The sequence below is a fragment of the Miniopterus natalensis genome, chromosome 4 (assembly GCF_054644295.1).
Source record: "Miniopterus natalensis isolate mMinNat1 chromosome 4, mMinNat1.hap1, whole genome shotgun sequence".
NCBI classification, from domain to species: domain Eukaryota; kingdom Metazoa; phylum Chordata; class Mammalia; order Chiroptera; family Miniopteridae; genus Miniopterus; species Miniopterus natalensis.
The window spans coordinates 79,294,513-79,310,570 of record NC_142084.1 but is presented as its reverse complement, the minus strand read 5'-3'; the positions used below and the strand labels follow the sequence as shown (position 1 = coordinate 79,310,570).

General features: G+C 45.3%; 1 protein-coding gene across 1 annotated transcript in view; it reads right to left on the bottom strand.

Moving 5' to 3' along the window:
- The window catches only part of ABLIM3 (actin binding LIM protein family member 3), a 101,597-nt gene that overhangs the window by 26,639 nt on the left and 58,900 nt on the right, over positions 1–16,058 (bottom strand). Inside the window, exon 8 of the mRNA XM_016210616.2 lies at positions 11,372–11,459. Coding sequence (XP_016066102.1) covers positions 11,372–11,459 — 88 coding nt within the window. The remainder of the gene's footprint in view (positions 1–11,371; positions 11,460–16,058) is intronic.

The window sequence follows — 16,058 nt, the reverse complement described above, 5'->3', positions numbered from 1 at the left end:
AAGCAGCCCCAAATATTACACATTCCCCAAAGAAGGAACAGATGTCCTGGATTAGGAGAAAAAATAGGAACATATTATCCCACTAGTGCCATTCCTCTTGTAACCAGCCCTAAAAGGAAAGGAGCCAGCAAATGGCTGGATTCCTGAGCACCCAGATGGCATTTGTTTGTCTGGCTTTGTTTTTAGGATACACTCACCATTATGGTTTGTTGCCTGGAACCCCAGGACTAGAATACCAGCTAAGTGACAGGGGCTTGGTTTAAGGTTGAACAGTTAGACCTGAAAGTGTGGTGAAGAAATGATGGGCCTGGAATAAGGAGCCCTGGGTTCTTATTTCTGCTCAGCCCCTAATACCCCCACTTTATGGGCCCCAGTTCCTTCACTTGGATAACAACGAGGTGGAATTTTGATGGTCTTAGAGATTATTTTCATCTCCAAAATTCTAATTCTAGGGCCATTTTGTCATTTGTGGGACAGGGATCTTAGATTCTTATTTGCTGACATTCTTGGGTGTTGCTAATGATTCGACACAAGTTTAATTCCTTCTATGTAAAGTGCAATGGCTCTCAGAGCCCAGTAGAGGGACTCTGGGTCTGCGGCTAGATCCAGGAACCTCAGGGTGTGTCTGCTATCTGGTGCTGGGTGGGGATCCTTGCTTTGGGGAGTTAGAGAGAGCATTTCTGGGTCCTCTTTGAGTTGCTTCTGAATCCACCAGGAGTTGTTTACCACTGTGGCTCTGCAGGAAGCACATGTTACAGGTCACTGTAGGAAATGGATGAGATGTACTGAGATGTCTAAGGTCACAAGATTAAGCAAAAAAGGCATAGGCAAGGTAAAAGGCCAGGCAGACGTTCTCATGGGGGGAAATCATGTGTAAAAGGAGGGGGTCAGATGAGATGGTCTCTCCATGCCATCGACATATCTGCTTTAAAATAAAGCTGAGCCACAAATAGCTTCAGCACTCCGCACACAGGAGAGCAGTTTTATAAGATGTGAGGGGTGAGAGTCAAAGGGATAAAGAACATATAGCTAAAAAAAAAAAAAAAAAAAAAAGAAGTTGGGCAGTTGGAAGAATATCATTTAAATTAAAGAGGCCGCCCGGCCGGGTATGGCTCAGCGGTTGAGCATCGACCTAGGATCCAGGTGATTGGGGCTCGATTCCCGGTCAGGGCACATGCCCGGGTTGTGGGCTCGATCAATGACTCATCATTGATGTTTCTATCTCTCTCTCTCCCTCTCCTTTCCTCTCTCTGAAATCAATAAATATATATTTAAAAAAAAAAAGAGGGGAGGAATCTGTCGTTAGGTAGCAATAAACTTAGATAAATGGAGGTAAGAAAAGATGATTTGTTCATGAAGACCCCTATGAAATTGTAGTCTGTGGAGCTTCCGCCTTTAGTTAATAGCTCCACAGTGTGACGTTGGCAGAAAGGTAACATCTGGAGTGAAGAGGCGGGTTATTCTCTTCTATGAGCTTCATCCCCAGAGCCTAAAACAGTACCTGGCTCATGTGGGTTTAATAAAGAAATGGATGAAAGACTGGTTGGATCCCACCTTTGTGTTTTAAAAAAAGACAGTGATATGCTCCCAGAGGATGATGGTGACCATAACAGGAGGGTGAAAAGGATTTTTAAAAATATTTTAATGCTTTTCCGTGGGAAGAGGGATTAACTCATCCATCATGTCCTGTAAAGGAGAGCAGGGACCGAAGGCAAACATTTCAGGGAAGGAAAATTTAATGTCTGAAGTTTGAATGGGCTCATTCTGCAAGTGAGCTTCCTATCCCTGGAAGTATTCAAGCACACATTGGGTGTGTAAATGCTCAGCAGGGATATTGTTGAGGAGATGCATCACGTGGCAGTTACACTCATGAACGTTTATATCCTTCCCAACCATGGAGATTTTATGTTTCCATCTTAACAGGCTTCTCTGTATGGAAAAATAATTATTTACCCCTGTCCAATGCTCTTGACTAGAATAAGTTCTATAAGAAGTGGGATCCATATCTGTCTTATACACAGATATGCCTTCAGGGACAGCATACCCTTAATGCTGAGTGAATGAATAAACAAAATAAACATGATACTCTATTTCAGGCTAGTAGAATTCTCTAAGTGGGCTCAAAGATTTGGACAAGTGGTAGAATGAGAGTGGTTAACACTCCAAATTTGTTTCCCTGGAATGTATGGGATAAAGAAATCAACTTTACAAGACAGGACTCTTTAACTTCTTGTAAAAATTCCACAGGTATGACTTCAGATTGAGTGTCCAGAAGAATATTCGCTAGATTGGGGTTTGTCGAAGTGTGACTTGTGGGCCACCTGTCCAGCAGCCTGGTGAAATGCAGATTCCTGGGCCCTCAAAGAGCCCCTGAAGTCAGTTTCCTGGAGGTGAAGCCTAGGGATCTGTGATTTTAACAAGCTCCCCAGGCGATTGATGACTGTAAATTGGAGAACCACAGGGCTAAATACTGGTTAACACTCCAAATTTGTTCCTCTGGAATGTCATGGGATAAAGCAACTTTACAAGACAGGACTCTTTAACTTCTTGTAAAAATTCAACATTTTTTGTTTGTCAGACTCCTGGTTCCATGAGTCACCCTCTCATCCTCTGAGACTGTCACCCACAATTCCAGGTTTTGCAGTTAAAACCTCCTGTAAAGGTTATGGAAGTGAAGGATTAGCCATTTCTGTGCCAGCTGAATCAGAGATAGAGATCTAATTCTCTAAAACTGCCCCTGAGCCAGGTATTAAGGCTGTTTTTAATCTGTAGCAGAGTCAGCATTCAGTCTTATTTGACTGGTTATAGCACCTGTAACATTTTGAATTTATTTAGTTTGGGAACCCACTCACCTCTCTGTTGGACCTTGAAATTCAACTTGCCAACTCTTTTATTTTGTTTTATTTTATTTGCATTAGTAGTTGTTTTATGCCAAAACTGGAGCTGGTGCCCTAGTCTTCCAGAATGCCCAGCTGGGGTTACAAATAGAGCAGTGACTGAAGCTGGCCCAGGGAGGTTCCCTTTGGGCAGCACGGTGTTTTCTTAAGTGTTTTTGAATATGAATGCTCTAAGGCCCTGCAGGTGGCCAGTGACCCTCCCTGCCTCTCAGCCCTTCTCACTCATCTAAGCAGTTTAAACAGGACAGTTAAGTTTTCAGCCCCTGATCCTAGCCAGCCTGTTCTCTTACAGCAGGCTTCTTTGGATTTCTCTTGACCATAATAGGGTGAAATTTCTGAGTTCTGCCTTTATGTCAACAGCACTACCTTTGTGACATAGACTTTCTAGAACCTTGGAACAGCTCCTTTAAAATCCCCACCCAGACAAACAAGTGTGGTATGTCCATAGAACAGAATATTACTCAGCCATGAAAAGGAATGAAGCATTGATATACACTATAACATGGATGAATGTAGAAAACACTATGCTGAGTGAAAGAAGCCAGACACAAATGGCCACATATTATATGATTCCATCTATATGAAATATCCAAAATAGGTAAATCTATAGAAGCAGAAAGCAGATTGGTGGTTGCCAGGGGTTAGGAGGAAAGGATATGAGGAGCAACTGCTTAATGGATATGGGTTTCCTTTTAGGCTGCTGAAAATGTTTGGGAACTAGACAGTGGTGGTAGTTGCACAGCACTGTGAATGTACTAAATGTCACTGAATTGTACACTTTAAAGTGGTTAATTTTATGTTATATGAATTTTACATATGTATGTATAGGAAAAAATTTGGTATACAGGGTGTCCCAAAAATATATATATATGCACTTTGAATAATTATTAATTCCAATGAGTTAAATCTGAAAAGAAAGAAACATCAATTGAGCTATCAGCTGCTAAGTGTGTATACATTTTTTTAGGACACCCTATATGTAGGTTTCAGTACTAACTCCTGTCTTAGACATCCACAGGGCATCTTGGAACATATCCCCACAGATAAGGGTGGACTACTGTACATGCAGAGCACTTAGAACAGCGTCCGCCTTTGAGTAGGCATAATGTAAGTGTTAGTTGTTTTTGTTATTATTATTTTCCCTCCCCTACCAAAAAAATATCTGTTTGCCAGGATCCAGTTTGGGTAAAAAGAAAGTATTAAGGAAACACTTGCAGAGGGGTGGGTAGCGTTTACTCTCCTACTCCTGGAGCTGGGGCCTGGGTGAGCGAGGGGCTTGCTGCAAGCAGAGGACTGGCAGTGCAGGTGGAGTCTCTAAGCAGAAGCTTGAGCTGGCTGCCAGCCACCTGAGAGGTGCCCTTCTGGGAGGTTGGGCTTATGCCCAGGGATGAGGGCACCTCGGGAGAAGTGGGAAAGACCAGCTTGCCCGGAGCTAACATGATCAAGTGGGCTTGAAGCTTAATAAAGAGTTTGAGGGGCAAGCCTGCTTAGCTACCATGAAGCTGGTTACCATGGAGGATATGAAGTGGGATGAGGAAAGGAGAATGGCAGTGCTGAGTAACTCACAGGAAATAATAACTGCTGAAAATACCAGTTAGGACAGTAATTAAAATGTGTTGAGTGCTTAGTATGTGTCAGGCACTAAGTATTTTTATTATTCTTATTGTTATTATTATAACTAATATTTAGAGAGTGCCTGTGCCGGCCCTTATGCTATACACTTTATAATAGCACTTTACTAAAAATAATAATTATAACTAATATGATAATAATGATAATAAATAATCATGATAAATAATAATGATAACATTTATGAGCACATATGCTGAGCCCTGTATTAAGTGTTATTAACAGTGATGATAATATTGACAAAAGCCAGCATTATTAATTAATGCATGGCATCGTGGTGAATGGCCATTTCTACATTACTGGGTGTTTATCATGAGCTCAGACCAGCAGAGCTGGTGGTGCTGGGCTCTGTGCTAAGCCTTTATTGTGTATTCACTCCTTTAATCCTCACAACAGCTTGGTGAGGTGGGGCCTATGGTTATCCCTGGTCTCAGTGGGGCAAATTAGGGTATAGGGAGCTTAGATGTCTTGCCTACCTGCCAATCACTGTCTCCCCACCCTGGCCTGGGTGTGGGCATGTGACCAAAGTCAGGCTTCTTAGAGTCTCTTCAGAACTTCTCTGTTGAACCTTGCAGGGAACCCTGCCCCTCTGCACCCATGGTGGCTGGAGGCTGGCCATATCCTCCTTCCCCCCACATGGAGACAGCCAGTCTGGGGCAGGAGAGTGCGAGGCCACACACAAAAAGCAGCAGGGGGAAGAACCACCTGCTGACACCCATGGGCCTCTCAACCCAGCTGTGCTGCTCCTTGGTGTGTCTGTTATGTGAGCTGTTCAGTCCACTTTTGTCTAATGTCATTTGAGTTGGGTTTCTGCCACCTAAAAAGTCCAGACTAATAAAACATCTCATTGAGCTAAAACGAGAATATCTGACAAGTTCTTGACTTGCCCGGCAGGCAATTTTGTTTCCCAGAAAATAGAGGAAGCAACCAGGAAAATTGCTACTTTGGACCTAATTTCTATCAACATGGACAAATTGGCTGGTGAAGTGGATGTGACATGTAACTGGTGAGAAAATGGCCACATTGTCTTGAGTCTGTGGTGACCTGAGAGGAACAAGTTGGAAACAGACTTTAAAATACAAATTTAAGATTACTATGCAATAATATCTATAGGATTCGAACTGTTTGGTAACCCTAAAAAAAAAATTAAAAAATGCAGCTCATCAAAAATGAAAGTGTACTCTATTTAAAATGAAATATGCTTACTAGAGTCAGACTTTAGGAAATATCAATTTAGCACAGTAGCGGGATATGTTTGAAGAGTCTAAAATTATGTAGCAGGATTGGGAAAACATAAGATTTAAAGTTTTTAAGCATAACTCCTACAACCTAAGCTGTCAGTAGAGAGATCCAATTTAAAATAACAATGCTAACCTACTAAATTATAGCAACCACTGTTAACGTTAGTGCCTTTTAAAGTGTGGTTTGATGAGATGCCTAGGTTACGACTGAGGGCTGGCATTCCATAATCCATAACAACAGGTGGCCTCTCTCCTGGACATCTATGAGCTCAGTGAACCTCTTCTGTGGCACTTGTCAGAGGACAATGAGGCCTCAGCTAAATACCAATCCAACTGTGCAGACAGACATACTTCTTGGTACCAGGACCTTGTATTATCTGAACTAAAAAAAAAAAAGTGATCTGAAATAGACTCAGTTATACAAGGGAAGGGTTTGGTGTAATTTATCAAAGAAAGCTTCCAGGGCACCATTTTGGATTTGCATTAACACAAAACTAAGGCTCTTCACTTTATTTTGGGCCGTGGACACCTCACAATTTGATGAAAGCTACAGAAACTCTCCTTACTTTGCAAGTAATTTCAATGCAAACTTTGGCAAGTAATTTCAGGGGATTCATCAAATTCAGGCCAACTATGGACAACAGGTTAAGAATTCTGATAATAAATGAAAGAAAATTGTCTTAAACCCTAGCAAAACAGGCTGGCTAACCTTGGCCCAAGGACATAACCTCTCCAAACTTTCTTCTTCTCTAAAATGCAAATATTAATGACTTTTCGTTCATAGGGTGGTGATGATAAAATGGGATATTGCATTTAAAACTCAATGTGTGGCACCTAGTAAGTGTTTTACAAATATCAGCTGATGGCATTTCATTTATCTATTATTATTATTATTATTATTATTATTATTATTATTATTATTAGCAGGACCTATACTTTGTTATAACATTTTCCTCAGCACAGCAGGGCTTGTCCTAGGATTTCATAAATGACTTCTTGCCTGGTGGGTTTAATTAAATATATAAATGATAACAGGGACCTATTTTAAAATGTGCAGCTAAACTCCTGTTTCCAGTGTTATTCTCTGTCTCAGGTCCTCAGAACAGGGGCGTATTTACTATAGACAGAAGGGTAGTGAAAAAGGCTGTCTTTCCTTTTTCCCAGGGATAGGCACATATAGAACAAGAGCAAAATTCTATCTCATAAACCACATTTTGGGTTTAGCAAAACTCCCATTGGTCCAGCAACTGTAACCTTCGTGACTTCAGTGTAAGTTCTGCCCTGAACTTGCAGCATTTGGGCTATTATTTTGCTGCACAAAAAACCAGTGACCTAATTCCCTGGTGAAGCCCAAATGATGGGTTTGGACAACAAACAGATGAGAAATTTGGCATCTTTACAAAAACAGTTGAAAGACTGCACAACAGAATTTAAATGAAAGAAAACTTGCTCTTGTCTCCTGGGGCCTCAGAAGTTCTCACCCAGACAGATGTCAGACTTTCCCCAAGTAGAGCCCATCAGAAAGCCATCACACAGCAATTATAACACAAATAAACTGACCAGAAGAACCTCCAAACCCGGTTGCCAGCGACATGCGTTCTGTGTCTGGCTATGGAACCAACACCCTGGATTTATGCACTTTGCAGGCTTCCTAATGCTGTCTCTCCAGTATATTGCTTTGTGGGGCACTTAGCACCCTCACACCCATCTCCCCAATATTCACAAGGACTTTGTGGAGTATGCTTATTCTCAGAGCACTAGGCATGTGGGCCTGCATCGGTTTCTCTGCTACACAATGCTCCCTCCCACTGTGGGCCTTTGCACCTGCTGTTCTCTCTGCCTCCAGTCTTCCTTCCCCTCTTCACCCTCCTACCTCCTACTCAGATCTTGACTAGATCAGGAGCTTTAAAACATGCTCCATTGTCCCCAAATTCCCCTTCACAGCACTTAGCACAGCTTGTCATTGAATATTTGCACCTCTGGGTGAGTAAAGTTTGCCTCCCCTCCCTGGTAGTACACTCTACCCTGGAAGCAAGTACAGCTGCCTTGCTCATCTCTGAGCACCCAGCACATCACAGAGAGCCTGCCACATAGCATAGCCTCAGTGAGAATGAAATACTGTGGACTTATCCTCATTTTCTAGACCCAGAGAAAGAAGTCACTTCTTAAGGTCACAGCCAGTTAGCAGAGGTGCTGACCCTTGAACCCAGGAATCCTGGCTCTAAGCCATTTCTCACTACTCCTGTGCTGCCTGGGAGGACAGTTTTCTTGCTATTTCTGGGGAACATCATTTCACGTTCTGGCCCCCCCCACCCAGGGAGAGTGTCCAAGGCAATCACAGGTCCAGCTCTCAGTAGAACTCCCTGGTGGCTGACACCATCCTCGAACACCCACAGCCCAAGTCAGCATGACTCCAGCATCGGATAGCCTGGTCCCCCTCATTCCAGGATCACTCAGCATCTCTCAAGGCAGGTCCTTGAAGGCCCTGCAATTACTCCCACTCTTCCAGGAGCCAGGAGGGTAGGAATGGGGATAATTAAAGAGGAGGGCGACCTGCCCTTCATCACCAAGAATATCTCCTACCTCCTGGAGGCATTTGCGCCCTAGGTTTGATTGTACATTCTCTCACATCGCAAAACTGTTTATTTCATCACTTAACTCTTTCAGCATTCTGTGAAGTTCTGGCCAGAAGTGGGGCTTAGGAGATACCGATACATGAAGACAGGCACTCCATGAGTGTAGGGAACTTGTCTGGTTTGCTCATTGCTCCATCTCTAGTTGTTAGGACAGGACCAGGCACACAGGCGATGCTTAAATGGGTGAACTAAGAGGTTATCATGGTAGGAACTTAGCGTACCTCTCTATATAGCTGATATAAACTGTTAAAAGCTGATTTGACAGGCTAAGCAACTGAAGTTCAGAGAGTTAAGGGACTTGCTCAAGGTCAAAATTTAGGAAGCAGTGGAACCAGGATTGAAAGCACCAAATGGGGAAAAATTAGGATTGGGAATTCAGGCAGGAAGGCAAAGATGTTGACTACTCTACAGGTGTGAATGTGGGGGCAGTTTCAACACTAGGAAATGTGTTCACCAGGGAAGGGGGAGAGGAGTACCATGCAACAGATTTTCAAACCAGGTGCGAAGTCCAGATTACCAAGGTGGTCAGGGTCCATAAGGCATTGTGCAGTTTGCCAAGGCTCAGGTGGGCTTCCTAGCACATAACACAGGGTCCTGTAGCAGGAACCACTCAGAGACCCAGGCACCGAGGGATCAATGATAATGGGAAGGGGAGGTCTAGTCCTTGGAGCGACCCGAGTAAGCAGGCAGGTCCTGGGTCCCAGGAGGCAAGGTGCAGGGAACCCTGAAGTGGGAGTTATAAGGCCAGTCCTGTTCTGCCCCTGCACGCTCTGGTTCTCATTCAGGTCTCTTCCTCTCTCTGAGCCTCACTTTACCCATCTATATAATGGGGGTTGTTACCTTACAGTCTCGAGTGACCTCTGGGATCCTCCCACTTCTAACACCTGTGTGACTGTACGTATAAGTAAGTAGTTGTAGAGTCACAGCATCTTAGAAACAGTCACCTAGCCCAATCCAACACAGGAATTTCTACTCTGGCATTTGAACAGATGGTAAGAGATTCTGTTGACTAGCTGTAGGCCTGTGGTCCTTAACCAAGGACGATTTTGCTGCCAGGGGACACTTAGCAATGTCTGAGATATTTTTGGTTGTCACAGTGGGAAGGGGGTATGTTATTGGCATCTCATCAGTAGAGGCCAGGGATGCTACTAAACACCCTGCAATGCACAGGACAGTCCCCATACCAAAGAATTTTCCAGCCCAAAATGTCCATAGAGCAAGTTGAGAAAAACTGCTCTAGGCAGGGACTCATTTCATCTGTGAGGATCTCCTGGACCTGGGCATTTGTGACTATGACAAGCTTAGGAAGACACACTCTGTATAACTGCCTCCCTTCCTTAGATCAGCATTGTAGGGGAACCAGAAGGAAGGGCCCTCACTCCTCCCTAAGTGAGCTATTCACACACCTGGGGATGGCTAATCATAGCAGTTCAGCCAACAGTGATCACCTGTAGAGTGAGTACTTCTGGGGCCAATGTCAGGAGCAAGGGCTCTCAGGGAGCAGGCCAAGACTCTAATATAAGCTGGAGAGGACCAGATATAGACAAAGGGATGTGGAGACTTGGAGGAGGGAATGTGGTAAGTTGTGAGTGGGGTCAGGGGCACGAAGGGGGTTTATGAAGTGTGTAGTGACTAAACTGGGCCTAGAATGATAGGGTTTTCAACGGAGGGCATGAGAAGACAAGGGCATACCTTATTGAAGACAAGGTATGCAAGCAAAACCTGGAGGCATGAGACCATGGATTCATTTGAGGGGCTGAACACCATCCGAGCCACAAGGACAGGCCTGGTCCATCCCTGCCCTCCTACCTCTGCACCCTGACCACACTGACTCCCCTAGGTCTCCAACACTTGCCATTCCTTTGCCCACTTCAGAGCCTGGCAGATTCTGTCCCCTCAGGTTGGTGCACCCCATCCCTCCCCTCTTTGCCCAGCTAACACCCACCCATCCTTCAGATCTCAGCTTCCGCCTCTTCCTCTGGGAACCTTTCCTGACGCCCCTTCCCACCCCGTTGTGTTCCCTCTGGTCCCATACTTCTCCCCACCTTAAAATTGATTCTCTTGACAGTTATTTGTGTGATTATGCACTATGATCCATTTCCCCTACTGGACTGTAGGGCAATGGGGGTAGGGCTGTGGTTGGAACTCACTATGGACCCCAGCACAGAGTCTGCACATGGTAGGGGCTCAAGAAATAGTTGCTGAATGGATGAAGAAACAATTGAAATCGGCAGCTTAAATGATGGGTTGGTTTAAGGCTAGACAGGCAGTTTGAGACTCCATGAGAGGGTCCTGAATTCTAGGTCAAACTGGTGGATAAGGAGAGGCCCTCAGGCCTCTTAACAGGGCTGTGCCAAGAATACCATGATGCCTTCGGATGATGGACTGAGCAGAGGGTGGAGGACTGAACAGAGCCTGGGGACTGATCGGGAGGCTGTTGAAAGAATCCTGGAGTCAGAGGGCTGCACCCTGGGAAGGGGCAGAGGGAAAGCAGCCTCGATTTGCTTCTAAGAGAGTGCTGGTTCCCCCTCCTTCCTTTTTGTGCCTCTTGAGAGTCCATGGGAAACCTGGGCAGCAGCCTGGAGTGGTACTCAGAGATGTGGGGAAAAGGGAGGGGAGATGCTACAAACACCGCAACTCAGGCATCCCTCTGAGGTTTTCTGACCCCATGGCCTTGTTCAGCTCCACCTCCCACCCCCAGGCAGAGCCAGGGGAGTCTGCTCAGAGCACTGCCAGGGAAGCAGGCCAGCCAACCAGCAGGTGGACACGCACAGGGATGGAAGGCAGATTACGTGTCACTTCATATTAGCCACACCGGCAACTTTCCCGAACCACCCAGAGAGGGGGAATTAAATGCAAATTTGAGGATAAACCAAAAGCAAAGATAACACTGAAATAAAAGGAGATTGGGTCTCCTTTCCAGTCATGAGGGGATCGGAATGCCTTACAGCGGGTCAGATTTGCTTACCTGTGAGGTACATCTCCTCCCCTTCAGTGAACATCTGGTGGCAGCGTACACATCTGGCACATGTTGGGTGGTAGTGCTTCCCTCCTGCCTATGGAAGTAAAAAGAAGACATAGGAGGTCAGACCTGGGGCTGTTTTCCAGTGGGGCAGGTTGAGTGTGAACATTTCCTGGGCACATTAGTTTTCTTGGCATCTTCATGGCCCTGAAGTTGGATGGGAGTCCCCCCAGGGGAGTCCAGAACTGTCTAAAAGTCCACTCAGGAAGCCTGGTAATTCCACACCAAGCGTCCCTGATGGCAGTTCAGGGGACTTCTCTGGACATCCGCATTTCTATTCTCATAGCAGAAGGGCCCTTCAGAGGCCACCAGTCTCACCTCATTTCCAGATGAGGAAACAATCTTGCTTTGAGGATAGCCCAGCATTTCCCCGAGAATGGTACCATCACCATGAGTGGTGCAGCAGATGATTTTAAATGGTACATGGGCTCAGGATTTAATAGTATTGGATCAATGGGGGGAAAAATGATCTCCTTTTCAATCCTCTATCAATTCTTCTGATTTTTTTCAAGGAGTAAGTACCAGTTTGGTGCAGTATGCCTTTAACATCTATCCCAAACTTACTAACCTACCTTTTTAAGAATGAAAGCAGGTGTAAGACTTGGAGCCTCCACAAGCAATTGAATCTAGCTAGAACTATACTTATTTTTGGTTACAAGCAATATGGCAAGTGATCCTGGCTTTCCTGTAATGTTATATAAGTTTTCTTATATGTAAGTGAACCAACTCAAAGACAGTGTAAAGTTTTAGTTAAGAAAGTGTACACAAGCTTCACAGGCATGGCAAATATTATGAGTTGCAGGCGAAGGACAGACTTAGTTTACAGGGGGCAAATAAAGGGACCCAAAAAGCCAGGACCTGTGGGCGAGTCTCTGACCCCCAGACCACTGTACAGATTGCTGTACCTGAGTGCCTCCATCCCCATCTTCAGCTCACCCCAGTCTGGCCTTGGGTGAGCCCCCTTCCCTATTCCCACTTTCCTTCTCTACCATTATTTAAAGGAAAAATAAATATGACTTGCAGCTGCAAATTCTAGCTTCAGAGAAGGTCGTGGCTCAGGTCTCACTGAAGCTGGTAGCAGTGCTGGAGCTGGACTCGTGAGGGCTGACTCCAGCCTAGCACTCACTTCCACACTGACAGCTCTGACACTGCAATCCCAACCAGGAGGACTTGGTGGGCCAGGGTCCTTCAGTGGCACCTCTAGGATTTCCACATGGAGGAACCTGGTACAGTTGGCTAGAAGATGGGGCTTGTTTTGAAGGTATATTTTGAATATTAGGACAAGGTTTTGGGGGGGATTATATGTCTGGAAATTGGTAGATATTGGGAGGAGTTGTTAAAGCACCTCCCTAACCCCCAAGCCATCACTCGGTCTGCTAATGAGTTCCTTCCAATTCAAAAATTGTAACTGCATAACACTGAAGGCCCATTTCCAAACCTTTTGGGGGGGAGGACGGATTTTGGGCATAGGCTTGCCTATTCTGGAAATACTTGATGTAGTCTAAAAACTTAGCAAGAATGTGAAAAGGACAGATTTTTTAAAAAGGAAAACCCCCTCCAATATTCCTTGTTTTTATCTGTGTTGTTTGCATGGCTCCCACCAATGATAAAGTGTCTTTATGGTCATCAAAGCAAACTGTGTTCAAGCTTTGGAAGGAGCCTGCAGTTTTCCCGAGCTGAGATGTCGTGGCACTGATTCTCCTGACCGTGGCAGGGATAATCGGTTTAATTAGTAGCCTCTTCCCACTTTGTGTCACTTTAACATTTGAATTATAGACCTGTTTTTCTAGGGTGGCAACAGCACGTTGGCAAAACTGAAGCTTGGCATCTTCCTAAATGTCATGCCCTTCCACCCATCCCCAGCTGAAAGAGGCTTCCTGCCCATTTCAGCACCCTGGCCACGGATGGCGCTGAAAACGACTTGAGGGAGGCAGGGAGGCTGTCAGAGCAGCTGGCACCAGCAAAAGGGAAACCAAGTCAGTGAGATAAGATGAGATATTCTGTCTGTTAACAAACTGAAGTAATGAAGATAGTGAAGAAATGTGGCAAAGATTTAATACCTTAAATACGGGGCAGTATTGGAGAAGACTAAGAACCACACACGAGGTTAGGAAAAGCAGCACAAGGGCACCAGGCTCGAGATTCTCCCTGGTGAGGGCACAGACTAGGAAGGAAGGAGTGTGACTGGTGCTCAGCATACGCAGCTCTGTCACGGAGGAAGGGATTGTGGGGTGGCCTGGGGAGGGGAGGGGAAGGGGAAACAGAATCTAATTAAGTGCCTATTGTGTACCTGGCAGTGTGCTGAGCCCTGTGGTGGGCAACTGTTGTTTTTGCCTGGCCCACATCCTTCCTCCTTACTCCACAAATAGCATCAAGCCTTTCCTGGGTGGGACTTGCCATTCCCCACGTCAGTCCATGTGGTTAAGTAGGGCTGACACCACCAAAACGTGTATTCCAGCTCTGCTCCCAGATACTGGTTCAGAGATTGAGCCTGAGATTGTCTAGTAGGAGTCAGTCCCAGGATGTTTGTTGAGCTATTAGAAAAGAGAAGCTCTCCTTCCACTGAGGATACTGGCTGATAGGAAGGATGTAAACCTGGGGTGACTGGTGTCCAACTTCCCCATCATGAAGGAGAGCCTTCCTGAGAATAAAGCCAATACAGAAGAAAGTGGAGCCAAGATGGCGAGATATTCCAGATGCATTTGTTTGAGCACTGGATCCAGCTGTGCCTGAAGCCAGAACTAGTCCTGGGCTCTTTATTATGAGAGCTGGTAAATTTCCTTTTTGGCCTGAGCCATTTGAGTATAGTTTCTGCACTTGCAGCCAAAAAAGTCCTGACTAACTATAAAGGAAAAACACACTCTTGTGTGTCTCCTTTACTCTCACACTATTGCCACACTCACTGTGCTTCTGACACCAGATATGTGAAGTTTTTCCCCTCCACCAAGCAATTCTCTGTGACATCAGCTGGGTTTCCTATAATTGAACTCAATTTTGACACTATCTACCTGGAGAGAGAGTCAGACCCCACAGGTTAAGGGCTCAGTCCCACAGGCCTATCAGATACCATTCTCAAGTCCCAGGTTGCCACCTGTACTTCTGACTGACTGGCTATAAAAAGTGGTTCTCACAACCCCCCAACTTGGGTTTTATAATTTGCTGGAATGGCTCATAGAACTCAGGGAAACATTATGTGTACCAATTTATTATAAAAGGATATGAGATAGGCTATAGCTGAACATCCAGATGGCAGAGATGCATAAGGGCAGGGTATGTGGAAAGAGGCCAGGAGCTTCCGTGCCTTCCCCGGGTGTACCACTCTCCCAGCATCTCCACATGTTCACCAACCTGGAGGCTCTCTGTACCCTGTACTTTGGGGATATTGGAGGCTTCATTACAGAGGCATGTGATCATTGAGTTAATGATGATTAACTCAGTCTCCAGACCCTCTCTCCTCCTGGGAGGATGTGGGATGGGGCTGAACGTTCCAAGTGTCTGATTATGGCTTAGTCTTTCTGGTGACCGGCCCCCTATCCAAGACTCAACTCATTAGAACAAAAGACCCTCTTATCACCCAGGAAATTCCAAGATACTCAGGAACTCTGTGTCAGGAATCCAGGTAGGTTAAAGACCAAATATTAGACCAAAAGATGTTCCTAGTGCTCTTATCACTGAGGAAATTTCAAGGGTTTTAGGAGCTCTGTGCCAGGAAGTGGGGGCAGAGATAAATATATAATGGAAAAACAAATATTTTCATTAGGAGTTAAATAATAGTAATATTCTCCATTGATAAGATAAAAACTCTAAGACTCAGTGAAAGTGACTTGCTTAAGGTTTCATAGCTAGACATGGTAAAATTGGGATCCAAGTCTGTTTCACTCCAACCATGTATTTTTCATGACATAAGGTTACTTCAGAGCCCCCTGAGTAGCTGAGAGCTGTGGGCAGCAGTGTGGAATATAGGGGCCTGGAGTCCTAGGTGTAGCGCTCTCTACCAGAAATACTGCATGTGACCTTGGAAAAGCATCTCATGTCTTGGGTCCCACTTTTCTCATCTGTAAAATGAGGAGGGTGAGCTAGTTGATTGCTAAAAGTCTCTTCCAGCTCTAAGGAAAAAAAAAAGTCAGTACGTCCAAGATGCTAATGGAGCCTCGTACAAATGGAATCAATTGAACCGCTGTCACAACAGCTTCCCGAGAGGAGGAGGCTCCCATGAAGCTGAGAGACAGAAACAGGCAGGGAAGGCAGCCACCACTGAGTTTCAGAGCAGCTCGGAAAGGCTGGGACAGTTCCCATTTGCAGCCCTGCGTGTAATCAAAGGTTTTTTCCTTCTTGAAAGAAAAGTCTGCTTTCATGATCTCCCATCCCACTGACCCTTTACTACACTGCAGTCTGGATGCCTCTCCCACACAATCCTGCAGACCCAACAAATGGCCCACCTGCAGGTACTTTCTCCGCACCCCACAGCCTTTTTTCAGCCTGCACAGCCTTTAACTGCTCTGCAGAACCTGACCACCACTCTGACTGACCTTGCCATCTTTTCTGAAGGCCTGGCCTCTCACTTCACTGACCCTCCCCTGTTCACCCCCACCCACTGCTCTTCGTCTTTCTCTGATAAGTCCTCAGTCTCCTC